The sequence below is a fragment of the Myotis lucifugus genome, unplaced genomic scaffold, assembly GCF_000147115.1.
Source record: "Myotis lucifugus unplaced genomic scaffold, Myoluc2.0 scaffold_22, whole genome shotgun sequence".
In the NCBI taxonomy this organism is placed as follows: Eukaryota; Metazoa; Chordata; class Mammalia; order Chiroptera; family Vespertilionidae; genus Myotis; species Myotis lucifugus.
The window spans coordinates 9,324,529-9,344,959 of NW_005871070.1; the positions used below are offsets into that span (position 1 = coordinate 9,324,529).

General features: G+C 37.4%; 1 protein-coding gene across 1 annotated transcript in view; it reads left to right on the forward strand.

Moving 5' to 3' along the window:
- Positions 1-20,431, forward strand: part of PRKD1 (protein kinase D1) — a 292,961-nt gene that overhangs the window by 253,337 nt on the left and 19,193 nt on the right. Inside the window, 3 exon segments of the mRNA XM_023751551.1 lie at positions 17,790-17,951; positions 18,503-18,601; positions 19,510-19,777. Coding sequence (XP_023607319.1) covers positions 17,790-17,951; positions 18,503-18,601; positions 19,510-19,777 — 529 coding nt within the window.

The window sequence follows — 20,431 nt, forward strand, 5'->3', positions numbered from 1 at the left end:
GTTGGTTAGTTAAGAAGGATTGTGTGTGATTTGTTCTTTGAAAGTCCTCATTTCCCCATTTTGTATTTCTTATCAAAAGGAAGAATTCACCTTTTTGAACCTGAAAATTCAAAGTGTAATGGGGATAGGGGCTGGGGGTTGGAATTCTGTCTCTGGTTGAGTTCAGAAAAAGTACCATGATTAAAGTCATTTGAGTGGTGGGAAGGTTTTTTTCGCTGATCTTGAGGAACAGATTTCTGTCCCTCTGGATATAAAAGTGGTACCCAGAAGCATTTGGTGTCCTCTGCCTTGTGCTGTCTAGCTTATGAAAGTCAGTGTCCTAGTTTCTGGTTGTACCTGGTGTCAGAAACATTCTGTCCTGTCCTCCTCCTGATTCTCCAGAAGGGATCATGTGGGTTGAAGAGGCTGATTGTGAAAGTCCTCCTCATGCAATCTGTTGGGCTGCTGGTCAAATTTAGATTTGTTTCTATGTTTGGAAAAATGTACCTTAGCTTATACAAGACTTCAATGTTGTAGAAGTATGGAATGTGCAAAAAAGTAGAATTGTTTGTGTTGTGTGTGTATTTTTTTCCATTTTATCTTCTGCATATAACCTAGGTGAAAGCTTTCTAAGGCTTATATCATTTAGAAAATTTGTTTTCCTTATCTGTATTTATTTCATTATTATTATATGTTTCAGAAGGATATTAATTAATGTAGATATTACTTCATAAAATCCCCAAAGGATCCTATCTATAGTATTTGAAATTTTTGTAACTTGCTAAAAAATACATGGTAAATATGAAATTATTATTTTTTCTACTCATGGCAACAAAATAAGAAAAATATTGTTGTTTGTGATTATTAAGAATATCACCAAAAACTGACCTTTATAAGGAGAGGCAAATATATCATAGAAATCTTAGAAATTTAAAATCTAACATAAGTAATATTGGAATGACATATTTAATATAATTTATCAATACTGGCTTATTTGGTCAACTTTAATTTTTATTTTCTAACATTATAATATGACAATGCATAGAAAACTTTAGGCTAGTACTTATGAATATAATTCTAATTTATTTACTATTATTTGTTCTCCTTTTCTTAATTATCAACTTTTATTTATCTACTAGAGACTTGATGCACGAATCCGTGCACCGGGCCTCTAGTAGAGGGGGTCCCTTGGCCTGGCCTGCGCCCTCTCGCAATCTGGACCCTTCGGGGGATGTTGGAGAGCTGGTTTTGGCCCAATCCCCGCAGGCCAAATCCAGACAGGAGGGAGCCCAATCCTGTGCTTTGAGCATCTGTCCCCTGGTGGTCAGTGCGCATCATAGCTACCGGTCGACTGGTCGTTCGGTGGTTCGGTCGCTTAGGCTTTTACATATATAGATATAAGGAGCAACACCAGAGCTTCTGTTTATGATTTAATGTATGGAAGCATTTGGGAATTATGAAAGTACTGAACACAGAAGACAGAACATAGAAAAAGTACATGAGAACTTCATAGACCATAAATTAAATGTATCCCTATGCACTTATCTCATAAAATTACCCCTGTCATTTTGGTTTCTTTATTGTGAGGGACTCCTCTTCTCATTCAAGTCTCTCTTAACTTAAAACCACAGCAACAACAAAAGGTGGTCTTGATTGGTCTAGGCTGCCTCCCACAGCCTCAGTTCATTCTCCCTTCTGTGCCACCACACTTCAGATTCGTGCTCAGTTCATGCTCTGCTGTCAGTTCTGGTTCATAAATGCACTTCTCATCTTTGATTTTCACATCTTCTTAAGAAAATGCAAGGCTCTTTTTGCCATACGCTGATGTTCTACCTCTACCCAGCTATCACACTTTGGCTGTGTTTTCGTCTTTATCCCATTTGACTAATCTCAGTCCTTCAACAGTGTTGATACTTTGCCCCTTTTCCAGTCTTGCTCCTCACTTCACCCCTGCACTTAAGAGATCCTATTTCTCTTCCCCTGCTAGCTGCTCCAGCTGTCTCCTTGAACTTCTCCTTCCATTCAGCTAAGTGGTTTCTGCTAATTTGGAACTCATTCCCAGAGTGAGGTCATCACTTGAAGAGAGTTTCTGTCATCTCTTCAAAGGTCGTTCTTGGGATCTGATCTTTCACAGGCACCTCCATCTCTTATTTCTGATCTTAGGACATCTCCACTTTGCTGTGTATTGCTACCTCAAACCAACCAACCTAAAACCAAATGCTTAATCCTAATGTCTTTCCCTATAAGATACCCGCATCCTGATTTTGTTTATTTTGCTATCATTCTTCCATTTTCTTACCCAAAAACCCCTTTTCTTCAATTAATGAAAATATACTTTATTCATCAGAACCTATGAAGCACTTCCTTTCTCCACACAAAGCAATTTACTGGCTTTTGTGCCGTATAAAAATGAGTGGAACCCTTGAGATATTTACAGTCTATTAGGACAGTCAGATACAAGGAGCTACCATTCGGATAGTGTGGAAGCATAGTGGAAGAAGTTGTGCATTATGACTGAGCCAGAGCATTGGAATCAGGAGAGTTCCAAGAGAAATATAACATTGATGAAATCTTGAGTTTGATAAGCAAAGAAATGGTTGGAAGAGACATTAGGCTGAGGGGTGACCTCAAGATAAATATGCTGTGAAAAATGAGTAGAAACTTAAGACCATTTTAGAAGAATGATCTTCAAACATTTTTAGTCATGTGTCCTCAAAAACAATTCTAAGAACCCTTGTACCTGTTTGTGTATGTTTAAGTTGATAGCTGGAACAATTTTGTCAGAGTTTAATGAGTCTTAATTTTATAGTGTATTGAAAACATAGGTATTTGAAAATAAAGCTATGTCACTCCTTCAAATGTTTGCATTAGAATCTAAATATCATAAATATTTGAAATTATTTATCAATGATTTTAAAAATACATGAATAGGCTTTTTAAAACAATATTATAATTTACAACTTCCTTGTTTTCTGTGAATATATTATATGTTCCATACAGAATGATAGTTCAATGTAATGTGTTTTTTATATTTGAAAGTCTTTTATTGGTCCTCTCCATAATTATTTACAATAAAAATAAGTACTGTTTTTAATTTTTATTATATTTTAAATATTTAAAGCATTATCCTGGATTAAGCTATCACCACAGGTTTTATTGGTAAAAGCTTTATCGAGAAAGATAAATATTCTGTAAATTTTGATCTGTGCTTGTTTATCATAGAAAATAAAATGTTACTGAAAATAGATTATTTAATGAAAATGATTTTTTAATTTAGTTGATAATTTGGTGGGTGAATATTACTTATTGTTTAAATTTGACAGAGTTCAGCAACAATTTTATTCCTTTAATTGTTTTTTATTAAAAAACATTTTATTTTTTAAATATATTTTTTATTGTTGGTAGTATTATAGATATATCCCATTTTCTCCTCTCCCCCCACCCCTCCTCTCATCCCCTAACCACCCTCCCAGGTCTTCACTACCCTATTGCCTGTATCCATGGGCTATGCATATAAGTATATAAGTTCTTTTTTTTTAAATGTGGAAGCCAAGCCCTGGCTGGGTGGCCCAATTGGTTGGAGCATCGTCCCCAACACCAAAAGGTTGCAGGTCCGATTCCCATCAGGGCACATAAGTAGATTGTGGTTTTGATTCCTGATCAGATTTGCATACAGAGGGCAACCAATCAATGTTTCTCTCTCTATCTCTATCTCTATCTCTATCTCTATCTCTCTATCTTTCTCTCTCTCAAAAAAAAAATCAATAAAAACATATTCTTGGGTGACGATTTTTTTTTTAAATTGTAGAAGCCAAGTTGTACGCCAAAAAAGAAAAAAGTTATTTATCTTTAGGAATTTATTTTAATCTTTTTTAATAAGTCCATTAAATCTTTCTCAAATTGTGTTGAAAGCATGAATTAGAAACTGAGTTGGAAAAGAATTATTTTGAAGTCATTAAAGTTATTCTTTATTTACACCAACATAGTATCTCAAATTTTCTGTTTATTTTTCTCCAAGAGGATTTTCCAAGAGCCCTCTTGTAATTTGGAATATGTGAGAAGCATGCCTTTCTTTTGGAAAGTGGATGAACGATCACTGTGAATGGAAACTGGGAATGGAGAATTTTGAGACCACGGGGTTTTTCTCAGGCAGATCTGTATTGAAGAGTTTTTATACTCTTCAGTAGAGTTCCAGATTTAAACAAAACATTCTTACATCTATGTCTCTGCTTACATATCTCTTAAAAGTCTTTCTGTTCCCCAAGAGCCTGTCTTCATTTGGAAACTGCTATGGTGAGACACAGTGCGCAATAAAACCAGGAAATGGGTTTTGTGTGACTTAGATGTGTGTCAAATCATTTGGATTTTATTATGCTTGGGTGATTGTAAATATTTTATTGAAATATTTGGGAAACGAAATTGTTGTAACATTGGTATTTAGGAATGACATATATAGGAAGAATGTTTAAAGGCAAGAAAACTTTGTTAGAGGCTATTATCTGCTAGTAGTGCCAGTCACAATGCCCCCATTCCTCTTTCTTTCTAAAATGTCATCTTAGCTGCAGCCCTAACATTTCCACTGCAACTAGTCTAGGCTTTTAAATGCATGCCTTGATTCCTGGAACTGGTGAGATTTGACATAGCCGAGTCCTCTCCTGCTTCCCTCTCCATCACCACCATCCTGGCCCTCCCTTTTCCCTGGTCCACCCTGAAGACTATACCTGATGAGTCTTTAGTTGGCTCCCATCTTATCTCTGCCTAGTTTAGTAGTTTTCTTTTTCTTATTTCTTTAAACCTATCTACTTGTCCTGCCTTTTAGCACTGTAGGTGATCTCTGTAGTTCCTATTCCACTGACTCTTTCTTTGTCATCAAGTCATTGTCCTGGTCATACGCTTAACTTCTGGCCATTGCTCAGCTTTCTTTTCCAAGCCTGGATGCCAGTCTTGGTTACTTGGCTCATCAATATTAGATTGATCTTCAAGATCCACCAATTCTCTCTGTCTTGTGCTACTTTCCATATCTCATTTTTTATGGTTTCTAGTCTCGATATAAAGTACTTTAATACTTATCAAATGCTTCTTATGTAATAATTCGATTATAAGCAATTTGAAAGTCTCAGCAATGCCTAATTTTTTTCAACGTCCACAAGACCTATCACAGTAGACAGGATACTGCAGGTAATTGGTTAACATTTGACAAAATTGTCTGAAATCACATGCTGTATTTTCTTAAATTCTTTCTCAGGGCCTTTGTTATAATATATTTTGTATGAATAAATAATTAAATGTTAGGCTCTAATTACAAAATTCTGATATTTGATGAGTGGAAAACACTTGTAGAGTAGCCACTCATTGTTCCAGATGTTACATATAGTCTGTCTCAAAAGTTAAGCCCTGGGGGGAAAATTGTATATCGGGTGCAAAGCAAATTAGAGAGCATGTTAGAGTTACCTTGAAAGGCAGTGGAACCTCAGATCAGGAGGGGATTTGGTAAGAGGACAACACTGTGGTGGTTCATGGGTTGAAAAATAGAATAAGCTGTAGGGAAGAGGTCCCGCCAGTCGGGAAGACAGGGAATCCAACTTGTCAATGCAGATTGTCAGGATGAATGTCATACCAGGTGTAGGGGTGGGAACTGTGGTGAGAAGACTGACAACAGGCAGCATTCAGAAATCCAAACAGCATGGCATGCTCAGATGGGATGTGAGATCATGGTGGGGAGCCGTAAGCAGCATGGCTCCTGAAGCATATTAGAACAGGCAGTGCCCTACCTAGTCCTAAATGAACTTAAGTCCAAGGAAAGAATTAAGACAATGCGTAGCATGGTGTGTAAGGAACATAGGTTCTAGAGTTAGAGTGCCTGGGTTTAAATATTAGACTCATATTTAAGAGTTCTGAGGAGATTGCACAAGTTACTTCAGCTCTCTGTGCCTCCGTTTCTTTATCTAGAAAATCTCATAGACATGAGACTGGAATATGGTGATTGGTGAAACTCAGCAGTGCCTGGTACACAGGAAAGTTTTCATACTTATTAGGTGTTACTAGTTTGCCACGATTGAGTTGTAAGTCCAGTTCCTAGGAACAAGATCTAATAACTTGGGGTTCAATTTCCTAAGTAGGTCCTGGAGACAAATAATTTTATCATAACAAAGAACATGCATTTGACTCAAAGCCCAGGATAGGGCTGAACATGCCTTAACGTAGACCTGGCCCCTGGTAGGCATTTAGTAAGTATTTGTTTAACAAATTATGAAGCCATACCTGAAGAAACCAGGGGGATACAGAATTGCAGAGCATGCCAATAAAACAATAAAATCTTCCTTCCTTTTTGTCTAAAAAGCATGGTAATTTGTCTTCATGGAGCAAGAATATTACATATCTTATAAATACATGGCTTTGTTCTCTTAGTCTAAAACATGATCAAGAGTAGGTGGAGAAGAGATAATCATGATGGAACATCAGAGAATAATGTTGCCAAGTGTGGGTGGGAAAATGAAAATTTTTGCAAACTGTTGATTTTTTAAATTTTGGAGTCAATTTTTCTTTTTCTTTTTTTTTCCAGAGAAAAATGTGCAAAATTTGAGTACCTTTTCTTTTAGTGTGTAGTGAGAGGTTATTTTATACTTTTGATGCTGGAGGGCTCATGGAAGGCCACAACCTGGTGACAGTGTCCAGGTTCTTGTCACTGCACAGGAAAAAAACTCAAGAATGAGACAGAGAAATTCAGCAAAGCACAGCAGATTTATTAAAGTGATAGGAAGGGAGTGCAGTGAACTTAGACGGCGAGTCTCCTGCCAAGGGGGTCTGGGTGGAGGTTTTTGTAGCTGTGGGCAAGGGGAGGGAATGGGAGTGGTTCATGGTCTCTGACACTGGGGGTGTGGTCATCAGCACAGCTCACCCAAGTCCCTCCTCTCTAGATAGGGGCTCTTTCTTTGGTCTTCTCAGAACTGTCATGATGATCTGAAGGGCAGAGCAGCTTCAAAACTGTGATGTAGGTCAACATGGCTGCCAACTCTGGCTGAGACTGGTTTTTGTCTTAACTGTTTCTTACCCCAGGAAACTGGGAGAGCGGCAGCAAGGGCACAGGTGGCTAGCCACGGTCACTTCCAGTGTCCTAACCTAGAAGGGGAAGGGAAATGGTGAGGCCTGGGGTCTTTTGCCCCTATGCTAACTGTCCTGTCTCACTTTCATCTAATAGGTTTTATTATATTTCCTTCTTTGTATTTTATTGCACAAAGAATTTACTTGAAATTGTTTAGACATGTTTTTCAGCTCTAAAGTAGTCATATTTTCTGCATGTTCCAAAAAATAAAACTTATAGATAATGTTTATGAATGTCTAAAATAGAGGAAAAAGAAAACAAAGATATAAGATAAAGAAAATAAACGTAAAAATTTTTTCAAATATTGTGTTTGATAAGAATGTAGTCATAGTGAAAACTGAGTGTCAAAAGGCCAGTTTCCAAGTCAAAACTTCTCTATTTTTTATTATTTTTTTTAAACCTGGTTTCCTTAATTAATGGAGTTCATCTGACTTGGTGTGCTTGCTTCAGTGGAATGATTTGGGGGAACTACATGACATAACCTATAACATGGTTTTTATATCAGTGTTTACCAACATATTTTTGGAAGAAATTTGAGTTTATTTCTGGAAAGGTTTGGGGCAGCGGTTCTCAACCTGTGGGTCGCGACCCCTTTGGTGGTCTAATGACCCTTTTACAGGGGTCGCCTAAGACCATCCTGCATATCAGATATTTACATTATGATTCATAACAGTAGCAACATTACAGTTATGAAGTAGCAACGAAAGTAATTTTATGGTTGGGTCACAACATGAGGAACTGTATTTAAAGGGCCAGAAGGTTGAGAACCACTGGTTTGGGGGTTAAGATTTCCTCACTAAAACAATTTAGAAAATAATATGTACTCTCTCCAGGTCATCCACATCTTAGAAGTGAACACAGTATTTTATTTGTTAAAGATTTCAAAAATGCCCTTATTTAAGAACACCTTTGATTTTGAGACTAAACACATTTTACCACAGAACCCTTATGCAAATATAAGATGTCACCACTTGACCTTTTTGCACATAATGTGTCATCTTTTATCCCTCCAGTAGACCCTGTATACTCACTCATTCCATTTCCCACTATCTTATATATAAGACATGAGAAGAATTATGTGTCTACACAGATGATTTAACATGATAATAGAATGTTAGGCTTCTGGGAGTACTGACATCTAAATGTAGGAGCTGGGCTACAGTGATATGATTTGTCAAAAATTACTCTTTAAATCTAACACCAGGATGAGATTGGATTTATGTGTTCATGTTTCCAGCCAGGTAGATTAACAGGAAATAAAAATGTGTTCCAGATGCATCTCCATTGATATGCATTTAATAGAAAATAGGAAAAAATCCAGATAATTGAAGTTTTCAACTTTTATGTACGATATATACATGATGATCTGAAAATCCCAATTTTCTTATATTAACAAGCCATACTTTTAATTCTTGCCTTTTCTCTAAACACAGACTGAGTGGTACCATAGAGGACAGGGGGTCAAACTTTCTGGGGAAATGTTTACTAACACTTGTGTTTTTTTTCCTAATGGTATTGGTCAGTTAATTTTCTATCTTTGACACCTTTGTTTCTAGGTTTCAAATATCATGCTCTTTTGCCTAAAGTCAACTTGAAACTCTGGCCTTGGTTGGGAGGTAGGGATGGGTACTCAGGTACATACTAGATTTTTGCTATGTGAGGGTCTTTTGATAGAAATTACCCATCTTCCAAAATTACAATATCAACCTCAGCCTTATGTAAACATCAGTGCTGATGAAGCGTCAGTCTATGAGTCCAGATGGAGGGCTTAAGACATCTGGATTTTGTTTTGTAAATGTCCCATTCCTACCTTTAATATGAAGGATTTCTGGCGATGTGTAGCAAATATGAGATATTTTTTATAGCATTTTCACCTGTTGAAAAGTCAAGAAAGGCTGGGAACAACATGAAAGATGATGAGAGCTTTTCTTAAGTATTGTTTTCTGCATACTCCTTCTCCCCTCTGCATTTAGCTTCTTCCTTTTATAGGGAAAGGAGAATACTCATTGTATTTGCCATATGTCTGCAGCATCCCTGGAATCTAAAGCTAGATAGAAGCATGTCCACAATTGATGAACTACAGAATGACTGACAGGTGTATAGATAGGTTATGGATATACAGTATTAGAGAAGTTTGACATCAGGCCTTGGATGACTTTTTGCTATGAAAATATTGAATTGGTCTTTTTTAAAAAAATTCTTGGTCCAGTATTACTTAATAGAATACACAGACTTACAGTGAATTTAAGATAAAAAAAATGTAATGGCAAATTTTGCATTGATAGCTAACCACCTAAAAGTTGACTTCCTTTCTTGATATTTGGGTGTAGTGTGTATGTATTGTCATTAGCAGTTAATGGAGATGCTTCAGTGCATTATTTCTCCCATGAAATTTTGAACTATATTTAACTGGGGTCATTCTGTCCTACTTAGTGCCACAACAAGAGTAACAGTACACTCCAGTCCTGATGGATGGGATGAGCAAACCAATTTATGAGGAGAGATCTGAACATCTTGATTGTGGCCCCATTGATCTAAAAGTCAGCAAGTGGTCCCCATTCACAGGAAGGTAGATTATTATATCGAATCTTCTTGTTGAAGTAACGTTGTGTCCCTTTGTTCTTCTGACAATGTAAGTTAGCTTTCTTTTGTCCTAGATTAAAATCATTGTAGATTACCAAAAATTTATACATGAAATTTCCCCCCAAAATGTTACCCTCTAAAAGATAACTAACTACTGAAGTATGAGCCTATTGAAATGGAGTTTTTGCCAACTGAACCTGACACGGGAACACGTTCATCTGGCACAACCAAATCACCGCCATGCTCACTTTGGGTCAGGAGGGCTTTCCTGGCTGCAGCATAAAGCCTTCGCCTGATTGGCGGTGAAATAGAAGCCCCTCCCCAATCACTGAAGTTTAAATGTATGAGCCACCCAAAGACAGGTTCTGCCTCTTAAAAAATAAATAAATATATATATAATTGATTTTTTACAGAGTGGAAGAGAGAGGGATAGAGAGTTAGAAACATCGATGAGAGAGAAACATCGATCAGCTGCCTCCTGCACACCCCCTACTGGGGATGTGCCCGCAACCCAGGTACATGCCCTTGACCAGAATTGAACCTGGGACCTTTCAGTCCACAGGCTGATGCTCTATCCACTGAGCAAAACCGATTAGGGCCCTAATCACTGAAGTTTAATACACAGCAACAGGAAAGATGAGCAGGACAAACTAGAAGGAGCAAGTTGTGGCAGTTCATTTCTGATGCAGCCTTTGTTAGGTGAGAGGCAAGAAGTAAGTTTCTTTTCTGCCACTTGGGGTATACTTACAGTTATCAAACTAAAGAGAGATGTGTGGCCCAGATCGTTTCAAAATTACAGAAAAGCTTCCCCACAATAACAGCAACTAACCTTTACTGTGTTCCAGGCATGATTTGAGGGATTTTATATACAATAAGTAATTAAGTCCTAGTTATGTTACAAGGTTAGGCATTATTGTTGTTGTTACTGTTATTATTAGTAGTATTATTAGTATTATTATTATTATATCAAGAAACAGAAGTCAGAATTGGGAAGTGGCAGAGCTGGAATTCAAACTCAGGCAGAGTGTGTCCAGAGAAACTGTGCCCCTGAAATGATGTTCCAGGCCTCAAGGCTTCCCTTGTCATATCTGTCCAGTGGTAAATCGAATGAAAAATGGAGAGACAGGAGTTGTAAGGCCTTGTCCAAGTAAGGGGTAGAAGTACCATGATCATTATCATCTAAATAATCCATTTTCGGTACTGTATTTCTCATCCTCAGGACAATAATGAAATCATAGGAAATTAGATTTTTACAAGTTGTATAAGGGGAAATTGGCAGCGGGGGGAGGAGGGGAGGGATAATTTAAAAGGAATATCCTGACTATGGTCTTTAGCTGCTGCTGCTTTTCTCTCTCTTCCTGTGAATGTTTCCTTATGGGCTTTGAGTATGAGCTGAAATGGATGAGTATCTCTTTTTTAATAGCTACATATAAAATAAATACAAATCACTTAGATAGTAGGAAAATTATATGTTTATTCCTTTCAAATATGCTGAAATATTTACAAAAGCAGTGGCCAAATCTATATTTTAAGGGAACAGTACCTGGAAATGACCAGGATGTCTTAGTTATATCTTTGGGACTTTAGAACATCATTACTTCTGATTATATGATTCATCATCAGAATCCTGAGATTGCCTAGCCTATTCAAGTGAACTAAAAATGAAAAGGCCTAGTACTTTTTTTTTTCTTGAAGAGAGGACATCAATATCTACCATATTAGATGCAAAATGTACTGTCACTAAATATGCCAGATATGTATTACCATATCTTCAATAAAATAATTTAAACCTGAATGGTACTACATCAAACTAAAAAGTTTTACACAGCAAAGGAAACCATCAACAAAATGAAAATACAACCCACTGAATGGGAGAACATATTAGCTGATACATCTGATAAGGGCTTAACATCCAAAATGATTAAGGAACTTATAAAACTAAACACTGAAAAAATAAACAATCCACCCTAGCCAGTTTGGCTCAGTGGATAGAGCATTGGCCTGTGGATTGAAGGGTCCCAGGTTTGATTCTGGTCAAGGCACATGCCCAGGTTGTGGGCTCAATCCCCATGCAGCAGCCGATCAGTGATTCTCATCATTGATGTTTCTGTCTCTCTCTCCTCCCTTCCTCTCTGAAATCAATAAAAATACATTTAAAAAAATAAACAAACAAATAATCCGATTAATAAATGGGCAAAGGCCTGGTTGGTGTGGCTCAGTGGTTGAGCCTAAACCTATGAACTAGGAGGTCATGTTTAGATTCCCAGTCAAAGCACATGCCCCGGTTGCAGGCTCCATCTCCAGTGTGGGGCGTGCAGGAGGCAGCTGAACAATGATTCTCTCTCACCATTGATGTTTCTATCTCTCTGAACCTCTCCCTTCTTCTCTGAAATCAATAAAAATATATTTTAAAAAAAGAAATGGGCAAAGGACCTGAATAAACACTTTTCCAAAAAAGACATAAAGTTGGCCAATAGACACATGAAAAAAAGGTTCAACATCACTAATCATCAGGGATGCAAATTAAAAGTACAATGAGGTATCACCTCATACCTGCCAAAGTGGTTACCATCAATAAATCAGTAAGCAAAAAGTGTTGGTGAGGATGTGGAGAAAAGGGAACCCTCATACTCTGTTGATGGGAATGCAGCCACTGTGGAAAGCAGTATGGAGTGAAGTCCGAAAATAAAAATGGAACGGCCTTTTGACCCAGCAATTCCACTTCTGGGAATATATCCAAAGAAACCCAAAATGCTAATTCAAAAGAATATATGCACTCTATGTTCATTGCAGCATTATTTACAGTAGCCAAATTTGGAAGCAGTCCAAGTATCCATGAGGAGATGAATCGATAAAAAAGCTGTGGTACATTTACACAATGGAATACTACTTACTCAGCCATAAAAACAAAAACCGGAAAGAAATCTTACAGCCTGGATGGACCTGAAGAGTATTATGCTAAGTGGCATAAGCTAGTCAGAGAAAGACAAGTACCATATGATTTCACTTAAATGTGAAATCTAATGGACAAAATAAACAAAGTGTAGACAGACTCATAAATGCAGAGAACAGATTGACAACTAGCAGAGGGGAGGGGGTTGGAGCTAGATGAGAAGGGTGAAGTGATTAACCAAAGAATAAAAAGAAAGACTCATGGACACAGGCAACAGTATGGTGATTGCCAGCGGGAAGGGGGGGATATGAGTAGGTAGAAGAAGGTAAAGAAGAGAAAAATAGTGATGGAAGGAGACTTGATTTGGGATGGTAAACACAATGCTATACAGATTATGTAGAATTTTATACCTGAAACCTGTATAATTTTATTAACCAATGTCACCACAATAAATTCAATTTAAAAAAGAGTATTATTCATGTGCTGAAAAGTAAGGAGATATAGGGATTCTTTATCCTTCAATCAAATGTATAAACTTGTATTGGGTATTTAATACATACTAGGCATTAGACTTACTCTGCTGACTGGGAATATAATTGATAAAATATATTCCTTAAGGAGCTTGTGGTCTTGTAGGCAAAACACAGAGATTCACCAATAATTAAATATGTTAACTGTTATGAAAGAGGGTTTACCAAAGACTATGAGAATAAAGAGACTGTGGTAGTCATGAAAGCTGCCTGTCCGCTGAGCATTCATATCAGGCAAAATAATCTGTTTCTGGCTGAGAGAATAGTATGTATGACAGTATAGAAAAGAAGAGGAGCATGACTTGTTTTGAAAATAGTTCAGCATGGCCAGAGATATGGGTAGATATGTGGGAGAAGAAGAGAAGAAGCTGGGGAAGTATTTGGTGGGAGGAGGAAAAGGAGCTGTTAGTGAAGGGCCCCATGTGCCTTGCTAGCGAGGTACATGCACCTCCTCCTAAAACCCGTGGTGATTATAGTGGCATGGAAGCAAGATGGTATGATTCAGAATCACCTCTGGGAAGATCACAGTGGCAGCCCTTTAAAGAATGGATTGAAGGAGAACAAGACCTCTAATAAGATCATTTGGGAGGCTGTGGCAGATCCCTAGGGAAGAGTTAAGGCTTACTGGTAGACCAAGGCTGTCATGGTGACAATGAAGATGAGGTGTCAGTGTAAGAGACAGTAAGGAGTTGGATTCTATTCGTTTTAGAGATCAATTGGTTTGAGAATTGAGGGAGGACTAACTATTCACTATGACTCTCAGTTTCTGACTAAAATGCCTGGCTATTTACCAAGAGAGGAATCACCAGAAGAGTAAGTTTGGAGAAAAGACACCAATTCCTATTGTTTGACATCTTTCCTTTAAATGAACACACCCGGAACACAGTTGGATATAAGGTTCTGGAATTTAGGAGAGAGCTGAGCTTACCTTACCAATTTGAGTATTATCCTTAACGAGTCTTTTTATAGTCATCTGCTGCCCCCATGATGACTTTTTTTTAGCATCTATCAGGGAATTACGTGCTATTTCCCCTTCATGAGACATTAGGTGATTATGATTTCTAGGGCCATTAAGGGAAGCGTAAATTGTAAGAGCCTGTGATTAGAAAATGGAAAGATGGTGTGTTCTTCTCTCAACCCTGCAAACTGGCAGAAATGAGAATCAGCAAAAGCCCCTGAGTGCTACACTTCTGAGAATGGCACCTCAGTCCCTACCCACACCACTGCAAACATCCCTCCTTCTCCTCGTCGTGGCATTTAGGTTTTAGATCTTGGACTCATCACTTTTAAGGTTATTTCATTCTGTCTCAGTAGGAGCTAAATCACTTACTTGTTTTTATAGAAAAGTAGTCAGAAATCCCCCACTTTAGGTCTGTATTGCTCCTAAATAACCTGTTGAAAAGTTGTTGATTCTAATTCTCCTCTTTACCATCTCTCATATATTGTAGTATAAGAATCGTGAAATAAGAAGAAAGGGGAAAATTTGACATCTTCAATTTATCACAGCTATATATGGAATGATATATATATATAAAGCAATACTATTAAAATTAAACATAGGTACAAATGAAATGTTCACATAAATTCAGAAAATATAACAATATAGAATGTGAACATAAAGAGGTTAATTAGTTGTCTTTATTTTATTATATAACATATTGTTGCTTTTATAAAAGCCTTTGCTTTTAGTGAATAGTCTCCATTGATTACATAAGAATTCTTTAGGCAACTTGAGTCAGGAAAATTTTTATCTTGATCTCCAAAAGGTATTTCCCCCCCAGACTTCAAAACAGCTTCTATTCACCCCATGGATATGTCATCAATCTGTTATGTGTGAATGGACACTCTTCTTTCCTGTACTTGACCAAATGTTTCATTTCCTGAAAATTAGATTACTTAAATGCAACAAACAGATGGCCAGAAAGTCTTGTAGTACTTACTCTGCCATGGAATTTATTATCTGGATTCCTGAGGTAGGACTGAGAAGTTAGCAAAAATTCTTTCTAAACATTAGTATGCTATAGATGACGTTGCAGTTATCAAGCCATTTTTAAATTAATTCAGTTACTTTGAACATTAGAAGGAAAAGGTTGAATGGCTATTTTATATAGAAGAGTTTACATATTTTATATTTTAAATAGAAAATTTAAAGTGTAAACAAGTCACATGGACCCATGTGATTGAAGCTTATCTTAGAGTTGTTCTTAAGGTATTAATAAGGTAATATGAATTATGCATGGTAACAGAAAATAATATCTTACATTTTTTTCTATTTCTAGTCTTCAAATATTATCTTCTTTAGACTAAAGAAGTATGGTATAGAGAATTTGGATAAATACAGTATGATTCCTTATATTCTGTTTTTTTTTATTATTGTCAAATGTAAAAACAAGATTGGTCATTTAGTTCAATGTAAAAATTGCAGCTCATGAGTAAGCTTTATGATGGCCTTGTCTCAACCATACATAATTAAGTTTAAAAATATGCAGAAAAAATAAAGTTGTGCTATTAGAATGATTTTTCAGCTACCACTCAATGTATTCATTAGCAAACTTGTAAAGCATAAGGTTTTTATTAGAGATTAAGGGCCAAGTACAACAAATGAATGATTTTAAACTTTTCTAAAATGTTTTATTTTACTATTTGTGTATACATGGCCTTTAGTTCAGTGCTTTCATTGAATATATATTTTTATTTATATACCTAAGTGGATTTAAAATTCTTTATCAAGAAATAACAAAATTTTCCCCTAATCCTTTTCATGAAGATGCTCTTAGAGGATATTTGTAGAGTCCTTCAGATTTACAGTGAACATGGCCCAACATAGTTGACAGGGAACAATCTTAACCTGTTCCATACTTCTGTGCTAGAACATTCTGTAAATACACCAATTAGATAAACAATTCAAGTCCAATTTTCTGAATAGGGGATGCTCCTTAAGTCATGTTGTAGGAGTAGCGAAAAGGCGTATTTGGGTGAAGGACTTTAGTACCTCCGAGAATTCAGATACTTAGAGGAATACAGGTAGAGGAACAGGAGGGTTGACATTGTATATAGGTAGGAGAGCTTCCAGCTCATCTACTGACTCTCTCCTCTCCCTCAACCTTCATAGCCTAAAACAAAGTCAGCAGAAGCAGCAGGCTGAGCTGAGAAGTGAGAGTGTGAGTTTTGTTCATTCCACCCACTCTCCACATGACCAGGAGAGAGTGACTTGGAGGCCGAGTATCTGAAGTAGCCATATTTGACCAGTTAACGGTTTCAAGAACAATAACTTCAGCCCTCTGAGGTGAAAGGCCATTGGGTAGCTGTACAGGCATCTCTTAGACCACATGCAGAAACTTGATGTTCTATGACCACATTATGCTGCATGATGGTCACCAAGGCATCAGAATCAAAGAGACTCCTCAGATATCTGAGGCAGAGATCAAAATTGCCAGGTCGTGGGAGGACACCCTGTGAGACAGGTCACCATCGTGGGAGCTTCTGCCAACCATAGTGGGGCTCCATAGCCAGGCAGTGCCAGGCTCTCCTTGCTGGTGGGCAGCACGAAGGACGACTACAATGCAGATCCACCCCCAGCCCCTTCTGCTGCCCCCCACTCAGCATTCATCTGTGAGTTCTGAATGGTGAGCCATTTCAGGTTTCAAGTAGTTTGTGCAAACTTCATTTTACATACAATTCTCTCACTCACTGAGTGTTTTTTCCCTAAAATAAAGCATTCATTAATGTTTTTCTCTGTTCAGCTGTTAGCACATTTAAGTTTGTTCCTGGTTTTTTTTTTGTTTTCTATTATTCTTTAGGTAGATTCGTTAACGTTTTTTTCCTGTTTCTCATTGAAATACAAGTGGAACATATAATCATGTTTTAAATAGCAGGATTTTTAGTTATTGTATGTAGATAAAAAAGAATAAAGGTCATCTGATCAAAGGCTTTTGTTGATAACCCCAGACAGACATTAAGACTTAAGCATCACTGCAGATGCCCGTCAAAAGTTACAAGTAATTTTGCCTGACATGTGTGACAATTAACATGTCAAGCCAAATGCAGGCTATCATTACCAGCCATTACTTTATTGTGGAAATATTTATTAGGTTCTTGAGAACAATGCAGGACTACCACCTAGCACAGTATTCTGGACAAAGCAGGGGTGCAGGAATTATTCATTTATTCATTTATTCATTTATTTATTTGCTGTTTTTGTTATGATCAGAGCTTCCATAGTAAGCTACCACAGCCTCCGCTAGCAGAGCAGTTACAAAGGGTTTTGACTAATGTGTTTCATCAGTGCAATCAGATGTACCAATTTCATCTTTTCTACATTAAATTTCTACCAAGTGTGTGAGGTGGCCTTGCATGCATATTGAAGACAGTATGCTTAATATTGGAGAGGTTCCTAAGAAGTTACAGATTTCTCAATATGGTATTCTAATTAAAACTTAATTAGCAATTCACTGTGCTGGAACTTAGGTTTTTAGCATAGAAAAAATAATTTCACTGTGCATAGAAAGTTAAGATGTATTTTTTTGGAGACGTTAAAATTTCAAAAATATAAGGTAACACATGTGGAATTTAAAGGTGTTAAAAATCTTAACCGTGGGTTTCTCCATAGCTTGTTGCTCCAGCAGTTTTGTATAATCTGTGAGCTTGCCAACCAGTATCAAAAAAATTCATTTTCTTCAAGTGCTTTATTTATCTTTAATAGAACCTTCATCACCCTGGCGTTGTAAATTTGGAGTGTATGTTTGAGACGCCTGAAAGAGTGTTTGTTGTTATGGAAAAACTCCATGGAGACATGCTGGAGATGATCTTGTCAAGTGAAAAGGGCAGGTTGCCAGAACACATAACGAAGTTTTTAATTACTCAGGTAAGAAATTAATTAGAGACAGAAACAAAGATAATATTTAATATCAAATGTTATCACTTTAACTGCAGCTTTCTAACCTTATTGTTTGGCCCCTACCTCCAAAGTCTCAACTATACGCAAAAGGTTGCAGTGGCTTATTGTATTATTAAATTTATGTCTATGGTGTCCAGAGCCCAGTACACTGAGTACTGTGTATGCAGGCCCATGTATTAAAACTATAGGACTCATGAAATTATGAAATACACAGTGGCTGAGCCCTGGTTCTTTGAAAAAAATCAATATTGGTCATTTCTGTTAGATATTGAATTCTTTTATCTACACCTGTCTTGATTGCTATATGAATGCCATAAAATGCTTCTTTTTCCATGAAAGTTTTTCCTTAGAAACCTGCTATGTTAATCTCGCTTATTTCGGTGTCTTGAGCATTAAGAAGTCTAACTGGTCCTTGTGAGCTCTCTGTTGGCATTTTAAGTTTATATCCTAGTAGAAGCCATTCTAAAATAAACTAATAGGCCAAAGTAAAATTATTTCGATGATTTTCCTCTTTATAGATACTCGTGGCTTTGCGGCATCTTCACTTTAAAAATATCGTTCACTGTGATCTCAAGCCAGAAAATGTGTTGCTTGCATCAGCCGACCCTTTCCCTCAGGCAAGTATGAAAGCCTCTCTCAGCAGAAAGTCAGCTGCTCTCTGGGGCATTCTGTCATCTTTTTCCTCAAAACCTTTATTTGTTCCTAATTTTACATGTTCATTTCCATCCATTTGTGACCCTCCTGTGGGGACGGCGGCTTTTCACTCTGGCTTCTCAGTCAGCCTGCCTGGGAGCACACACCACGCCTTCTCACTCAGCTCTGAGCTTCTGTTGTGTGCAGCCCCAGGCCAGCGCTCACAGCACCACCTGAGAGTGAGGACACTGCAGAGGCCCAGGGGTGCCCCCAGCTCTCTAATGCCGCGCAGGACGTAGAGTTCAGTATTGTTCTCAGGGACAAGTGCAAACGTTTCTTCCTTTGCTCAACTCGGAGGACGGCAAACAACTGGCCCTCTCCCTCTCCCGAGGGAGTCTTGTATCTGAAGCGACCTGCCCAAGGTGGCGGTCCCGCCTTGCCTCCTGGACACCTACAGGTCTTGCCTGGGTGCCCGTGAAGAGCTAATTATGAGGATCATATGGGTGACATGATGTGTTCTGTCCTTATCCTTCAACTTTTATTTATAAGGAACCTTTCAGCTAAGTCCATCACTTCCCTGATTTGCATGGTGCTGAACTGCCTTTTAAAACGATGTTACCCACTACTGAGTATACATATTTTCACATGTATCTCTTGGATTAGAGGGTGGAGGAGGAAGAAAATGTTTAGATGGTATTTTTATGAATGAAAACATATATCAACCACTCAATATATCAATACATAAACTCCTCTCTTCAAGTACATAAAATGGAAAACAGCTATTACTTCTACCTTGAGAACTCCATACAGCCTACTCTTTGGTAGACCTGGGCTAAGACACATACACACGATTTATGACCTCCCCATTTCTGCAAACCATTATTATCAACAGGTGAAACTCTGTGATTTTGGTTTTGCCCGCATCATCGGAGAGAAGTCTTTCCGGAGGTCGGTGGTGGGTACCCCTGCTTACCTGGCTCCCGAGGTCCTAAGGAACAAGGGCTACAATCGTTCCCTGGACATGTGGTCTGTTGGGGTGATCATCTACGTCAGCCTAAGCGGCACCTTCCCATTCAATGAAGATGAAGACATACATGACCAAATCCAGAATGCAGCTTTCATGTACCCACCGAACCCCTGGAAGGAAATCTCCCATGAAGGTAATATTCTTCATTCAAAAATAATAGTGCTTAAACCTTGTTATTTCAGTTGTTAATTATTACATTTCTAAATGCTCACTGTGACTTGCCCATTGGAGTAAGGGGACACATTGATTGGGGTGGATTGCGAAGTGAAGGAAATGGCAACCAGAAATATCTTCTGATGAAATGTGCATGTGTTATAAATGCACATTAAGAGGTAAATGTAACAAAGAGAAATTGGTAATGTTTTGGTATATTTTCTTAGAATATATAAATATTTATACATTGTTGTATTAGTAATACCTAATCTTTACTAAGAGTAATCTTCATATACCTGTTTCTGTATTAAGCACTTTTAATACATTATGGACACAAGAACGTTATGAGCCTGATATTTTAATGATTATATTACTTACAGTTGTATACCAAGTTCTTTGTACTGACTTCCATTGTATGACATTAGAGCATGTATGTTATTTAGCCGTTTCCTTGGTATACTTAGTATTTAGGTTGTTTCTATTTTTTTCAGTATTAGATAATCTTTATATATAATTTCTTATATGTATCTTTGATACATTTTTGATAGATTACCTTGGCAGTGTTGCATTATTTAAATCTAAATTATTCTTTACTAGAGGCTCGGTGCACAAAAATTTGTGCACTCGGGGGGAG